This window comes from Arabidopsis lyrata, assembly GCF_000004255.2.
Source record: "Arabidopsis lyrata subsp. lyrata unplaced genomic scaffold ARALYscaffold_357, whole genome shotgun sequence".
Lineage (NCBI taxonomy): Eukaryota > Viridiplantae > Streptophyta > Magnoliopsida > Brassicales > Brassicaceae > Arabidopsis > Arabidopsis lyrata.
In genome coordinates, this window is record NW_003302301.1 from 3034 (window position 1) to 10030 (window position 6997).

Here is a 6997-nt window from a genome sequence, read left to right on the forward strand (position 1 = left end):
CGTTTAAAGCTGCTGCTTCGTTAGCTGCTTCCTTCTACAAAAGAAACCAATTTGGTAAAAGATTCTTTTTTAGGTATGTTAACAACAAAACTATATTCTATAGCCTAATGAATCACCTCATTATATTCGGGGTTTGTTAGATCAAAGACGATCTCAACCTGGCGCACTTCTTCTGGGTTCCGAAAATAACAATCCAACTGGGAAACAGTGAAACGATCAGACTGAAACATATTTGAAGTTAAAGCATTTAATACAAAGACAAGAAAGTAAAAGTTATTGCCCACCTCTCTATCATCAACGTCAGACAAGGTGCTTGATTCATCCGAATGTCCATCCGACTGCCAAAAGACGGATTTGAAGCATAAGTAAGATTTCACAAACAAAGTTTCCTCAGAGATCAAACTAAACTTACATTTAGTTGTTTGTCGTTTTCTTCTCTAGAAGCTTTTTCCTCCATTCTCTCTTTCTCTGCTCGCTGGAAGGCGGGAGGATCCGACCCACCTTCAAGTCCACCAGAAACTTTCATGAACTGCAGAAAGCATCTGCTTGTTAAAAACTCGGAGCAGGACTCACAGTTGCATAAACCGGAGAACAAACATACCTCATCGTAACAGCTCTTACATAATCCATAATCAACAGGTTTACAATCTTGATGCATACAGAGCACTACTCCTTCTTTGTAAGAAATTGGATTCCTTTTACTACGCAATTCCGTTTCTTTTTTTCTTTCTCTTTCAGTTTTACTGAGCTCATCAGCAGTAAAACTTGCAGCCTCGGTATTTCCAAACTCAATCAATCTTTTAGTTAGAGTTGCTTCGCATATATGCACAATTTTCACCTGAATAATATTATTTAGAGAACACACATCAGCACTGAATTACTGAAACAAGAGGCTCAAAACACTATTCGAATCGAAACATCTTACGATATCTGTCTTAGAGCACTTGATACCATGAGAAAGTGCAGCTGTATAGAGTGCTGCTCCACATATTCCACTTGGTTTCCGTCCGGTCTGCAAGCCAACATTAACACAAAGCCATAATAAAATAAACCTAAGACAAACAACATGTAGGTACACACACCTGCATCCAATCTCTCTTCATACTAGCTATAATGTCTGTAGCCGTGTCCACGACTGTTCCCACGACTTTCTTACGGTGTGCACCTTTCAATAACACTGCAAGTTTATGATTAAAAAGTGGAATACAGTGAAGTTCTTGCATCAACCCAATACAGAAAAAAATGGGAGTTACTTACTGTTTGTGAATCGAGGAATGAAAATTGAAGGATCAACAAGTTTCTCATAGTTGTGGTTTTCTGTAATGTAGAGCATGTCACAGAATTGCAAATACACAGAACCTAACTCGTAACTGCAACAAAAACAGTAGGCTTGACAGGTGATTAGGCTTATCAGATAAAGAGGAAAGTTATGGAGATGAAAACAAAACTCATTATCTTACACGCTAACACGAAGGTAGCTTGAAAAATGAATAAGAAGAACCGCAAATTTTAATTGCCTAGAGATCAAAGGGAGTTTTTGGTTAACACAGAGAGCGTCACTAGTAACAACATAACAAAAACAAATGGTAAGAACCTCCTAACCTGCAAGACAAGTAGAGACATGAAGACAGTACTAGCTCGCTTCTACGGCCTTTAGTGAAATTAAGATCAAGTGCCGTTCTAAAGAAATTAGAAGCCATGACAATAACATCATCTCTGTCATCACCAATTCCCAAAGCGTCTCTCAAATTCATAAGCTCATCTATAGCTGCAAAAAAAAAAGAAGCAAAAAGATGATATTTATCTACAAGGAAGCCTGGTGAAATCAAGTCAAAGGCATATATATTACCTATTCTGATTCTCCTTTCACGTGAGCTTGACATCCCACTCTGAACACTCTTCACTATGTTACCAGAAGCTTGGCTCTGCAGGTACACAGAAACATTTTATGAGAATCAATTCTAGCTCTAAAGTAGAGGAGCGAGGTCAGAGTAAAACCTGTCCAGCAGCATTCTTAACGAAAGTAACTTGAGTAGAAAAATTGAAATTCTCCAAAATCCTGCCACATAAATCACATGACCTGCAACATAAAATTCACAAGTAGAAAGGTTGAAAAGCACAAATCCAACAGAAACCGAACTCCTAAAAACATCCATGAGTGAACACTTACAATGCACCATCATAGGGGCGTATTCCGGGAACGTTCTTCCCACAATGGTTACACCACACCATAGCTCCAAACTTGGCTTCTAATATGGATCCAAAACTCTCAGATTTGAGGCTTGAATCGATTCGAAACAACAGCTTCCAATCTTACTGCTCAATAAAGAGAAGATGAGATTATTTCTGGGGAAAGTCTAAAGGAAACATTACATTTCAAGTTAACCAATTTTTTAATACATGAACCCAATAATTTCCATTAACCAAGCTGGCAAGGTCGAATTTCCATCAGATTTCCCAAAATCTTACTGGCAAGCAAAAGTTTAAAGCAGCTTAATTAGGCTTAAAGCAAAAAAATCAAATTGATGAATGAGGCCAAAAACCCTAAAGGAAGGAAGTTGTTAATTCTCACTAGTGACAAATGTGACATGCATTCTGAAACCCATGAATCGAATCACACCTAAAGCTAATATCTTCCTCCTCTGAACAACTTAAGAGAAATTAGATTAAGAAAAACGCCGCAGATCTACTCACTGAAATTCGCAGAAGGAAATTAGAGAGAAAGGGAAAGCGTACCAAAACGACGAAGAACCATACAAGGTCAGAAAGTCGACGGCTTTTCGTCTTCAAGAGATCTGGCGAAGCAGAGGGTTACCCTAAATAAAATACTAAGGGATTTGATCTTTTGGACGGTCTGGATTTGATCATGACTGATAAGATATTACAGTTTCCTTTTTCTTTCTTCGTTATTAATTGGTGACGGTTGAAAGGCGGTGTTTTCGTCTTAACCCCTGTTGCCTTAATAATATTTTTGTCCATGTTGCAAAGAGAGCTATTTTTGAATTTCGTTCAAAAGCTGGATTACGAGAGCTTCTTTACTGCCCATCTGGAAAGCTTTTTGGGTACTGAATCTACTAGTGGTGAGCAGTCTTTCGGTCGCAGCTGTCTATGCCCAAATCTCTCTCACAGGAAAACAACCAATTTGGATACCAAAACATGTTCTAGTGTCCATTTCTATCTGATTCTGAGACCCACTAAGAATAAAGAGGTCTTCTCCCTGCAGACCATCCAGAGTACAAGTTTTTCCAATCGTGGAATACCATAAGTGAAAGGTTAACTGATGAGGCCAGAATTGTATCCAGAATCAAGACTGCTCCCTAAAATCTCCATTGCTAACACAAAGAGATAGGGGGAAATGGAGTCCCCTTGTCGTCTCAGCCCTTTCCTATTCTTCAACAACTCGCCATTTATGGCTATGGAGAAGCTAACTGTTCTGAAATCCAGTTGATGAAAAGTGGAGGACAATCGCTTTCTTGAAGGACTCTTCACTATGTTACCAGAAGCTTGGCTCTGCAGGTACACAGAAACATTTTATGAGAATCAATTCTAGCTCTAAAGTAGAGGAGCGAGGTCAGAGTAAAACCTGTCCAGCAGCATTCTTAACGAAAGTAACTTGAGTAGAAAAATTGAAATTCTCCAAAATCCTGCCACATAAATCACATGACCTGCAACATAAATTTCACAAGTAGAAAGGTTGAAAAGCACAAATCCAACAGAAACTGAGCTTCTAAAAAGCAAACCATAAGATAAAAACATCCATGAGTGAACACTTACAATGCACCATCAAAGGGGCGTATTCCGGGAACGTTCTTCCCACAATGGTTACACCACACCATAGCTCCAAACTTGGCTTATACTAACACAGATTTGAGGGATGAATCGATTCGAAACAACAACAGCTTCCAATCTTACTGCTCAATAAAGAGAAGATCATTACATGGAGTTAACCAATTTTTTATATATGAACCCAATTTCCATTAACCAAGCTGGTAAGGTGGAAATCAAGATATTACAGTTTCCTTTTTAAAGGCGGTGTTTTCGTCCACTTTGTTCCATACTCGAAGATCTCTCAGGCAGCCCAAGACCGACCGCCTTCTTGTTTCGGGAAACAGATTATGCAGACTCAAAAACAGAGGAACATCCAACAATTCCTGAAACATAACAGAGCGAAACAGAGACATCACAATCGAATTCGATCTTTCATGGAGTTCAACGTTTTTCAATATCGATTTCACCCAATCGCATGTGAGCAGACCATATCGGTCCACCCATGTTATATTTCTTCCCGGTTCAATCTCGCTGGTAGATTAAACCGAAATAACCGGTTTTCAATTAAAGCTTTCAGGTTAATTTCAGTGAATCAATAACAAAACATTCTAGCTACAAAATCTGTTTAGTGTTTCGATTAAACAAGAAAAAATTAAAAAAATTACGTGTTTGATCCATTTTTATATATTAATAATGTGACAAAGACCTGAATGAAATGTTAGCCCTGAACAAATCACGTGTTAAGGTAATATTTTTTGGATAAATGTTTCAAGGTAATATATGTAATTTATATATTAAATGAATCTAGTTTATCTTATTTGCTAGTATATCTTCTAATGAATTTTACTTGATTGTAGTGTGTGACGATAATGAAACGTGGACTGCGAGACCGTAAGCATTTAATAGTTTAGTCTCTTTTTTTTTTTTAATTTAATATGGTTTGTATTGATTTTTTTTTAAAAAAATTGCAGATTTGGTGGTGGTATTAAACATTGTCCGAATTACAAGGTCAGAACCGAAAAAGACGAAGGCTGTCTCCATATGATTTGTAAAGCTAGCAGATGCAGTCTGGTAAATTGTCTCTATTTACTTCTCTGTCTTTTTCTTTGGGATACAACAGAATCATGGAAGATCTCAAAAACTCGCTGGCTGAAGTCTATCAACGCATTGGAGTCTGTCAGCATTTGTTCTCGGAATAGAAATGCTATTATTGTATCATAGACATTGAACTTGCACTAAAAGTGCCCAGACTGCTTCATCACTTATTTGATGTCTTGCATAGGGGAATCGCATTTGGAGCGTTTCAGGTGTAACATCGACGTGGCGTACCACAAAACCATTAAGGCAAGTATAAAATGTTTTCCATATGACTCTCGGATGAAGATAAATTTTATGATAACACTTTGTTTTATATTTGCAAGGTTTTGTCGGTTACCCTCATTGTAGTACATATATTGGTCTTGAGAATCCAAGTGGGGCAGTTACACACACTTATGCTTGTGGGTCTTGCTCCAAGACATTCAGTCCCCGCTAATGCATTCACACAATTAATGGAAAGAAAAAACTCGGCAAAAAAAATATTTGCTTCAATTTCGTTTTTTCTTTGTTCTTACATATGCTTTTGAGAGTTTATCCTTCTCTCATCCAAATTCATAATAGACATTACATATTTTTGTGTAATATTAGCTTAATAGTATTTATGTTCTTTATCAAAACTTTTAGTCAATTGTCAATCGTAGTAAATATACCAATATAATTAAATCTTATATAAGGAGTTATGTATTTGTTTACCACAAAAATAATGTTATTTATTTACCAAAAGTTTTTATAACAAGTTAATAAAATATTTTGAAATCAATTACCAAATTTTCTTTATCATAAATAACATTTTTTTCCTTCTTGAATGCATTTAGACTAAAGTTTTACTCTTTTCGATGAAAAAAAAAAGTTTTACTCTTTTCATTTCATATTCACCTTTTTAATACTACTAAAATATTCAGTCAACACACTGTAATTTTTTTTTTGATGAAAATATCTTTGCATTAAATTAAATGGATCAAAAACTTACTGTATTACAATAAATAAGCCAACTTTAGTGGTTGGTCTTTAGATCCAATAAACATAAATTAAAAGAACTGTATAACGAAACCCACTAGAAATAAGAACCCAATTTGAACCCATAAGGCCATATGCATCGGTGAAAATGGGCTATGTTCTTAGAATATTTTAATAATAAAAATTGGGCTTCTAAGACTAAGAACTGAGGAAATGGTCTTGGGCTAGAGCTGTTCCTGGGCTGTTCTCGGCGACACGTGTCAAGCGTTCATTGGTGTGAATTTTTGATATCGAAAACATTATTCAGTTGGGCCAAAATCGAAAAGAGGCTAGGGTTTTCGAAAAGAGGCTAGGCAACATTTTGCGACTAATCCGTAATGAGATTAACTACGAACTCGATCACTCGCCTCCTCTTCAGGTATTTTACGAATCTTTTTTTTCTTTTCTGGTGATTAGTCAATACGATGATAAAGCTAGTGTTATAGATAAATTAGATCCATCTGACTATGAAGTTATTCTTAAAGGAGGCGAACAAGTTACCTCTGTTCTTGAAAAAATGATAACCCTCGTATGTGTTTTCGCGTTACGTTTCATGATTTCCATCTCATTTTTTGCTTTTTGTTTCGTTTCTTTAAGTGTGACATTTCGTCGAACAACTTATAGGCGCTTTTTGTTTCGTTTCTTTAAGCTTGACATTTCGTCGAACAACTTATAGGCATTATGGTTTTATGATACTTAGAATCGTTTACTTGTTAGTTTTGTGAGTTCTTGGTTTCTGTAATGGTTTTATATGTGAATGAATGTCTCTGATGTGTAGTTGGAAGCTTGACATTTCGTAGAACAACTTATAGGCAAAAGGGTTTTATACATAGAATCGTTTTACTTGTTAGTTTTGTGAATTCTTGGTTTATGTAATGGCTTGATATGTGAATGAATGTCTCTGATGTGTAGTTGGAAGATATGAATATGAATGAAAAGAGTTGATGAAATGGAATCATGGTTTATGATGGCTCTTGATTATATGATCCAACTCGCTGATGACTTGTTAGAGGTATTGTGTTTGTTTAGGTTTATATATATATATATATATCTATTTGTATTTGAGATAGTCTGAGAATGTGATATTTTTTGCAGACTATGGAAACAAGGCCAATTATTCCGGATCGAAAACTAC

General features: G+C 36.1%; 1 protein-coding gene and 1 long non-coding RNA gene across 2 annotated transcripts; one reads left to right on the forward strand and one right to left on the reverse strand.

Moving 5' to 3' along the window:
• Window position 1: 1 nt before the first annotated feature.
• Window positions 2–2838, reverse strand: LOC9298624 (transcription factor IIIB 60 kDa subunit; the record flags this gene model as incomplete). The annotated part of the gene is made up of 14 exons (XM_021015353.1): window positions 2737–2838; window positions 2171–2316; window positions 1999–2080; window positions 1850–1925; window positions 1603–1768; window positions 1461–1517; window positions 1258–1370; window positions 1083–1177; window positions 926–1012; window positions 602–838; window positions 413–529; window positions 285–338; window positions 117–197; window positions 2–34 (listed from the first exon to the last, which is right to left on the reverse strand). Coding segments are annotated over exons 2-14 (1260 nt in total), but the record flags the coding sequence as incomplete, so codon positions are not given.
• Window positions 2839–5951: 3113 nt separating this feature from the next.
• On the forward strand, window positions 5952–6997 carry LOC110225568. The gene is made up of 3 exons (XR_002329846.1): window positions 5952–6241; window positions 6775–6874; window positions 6958–6997. It is a non-coding gene; the product is annotated as an uncharacterized LOC110225568 (long non-coding RNA).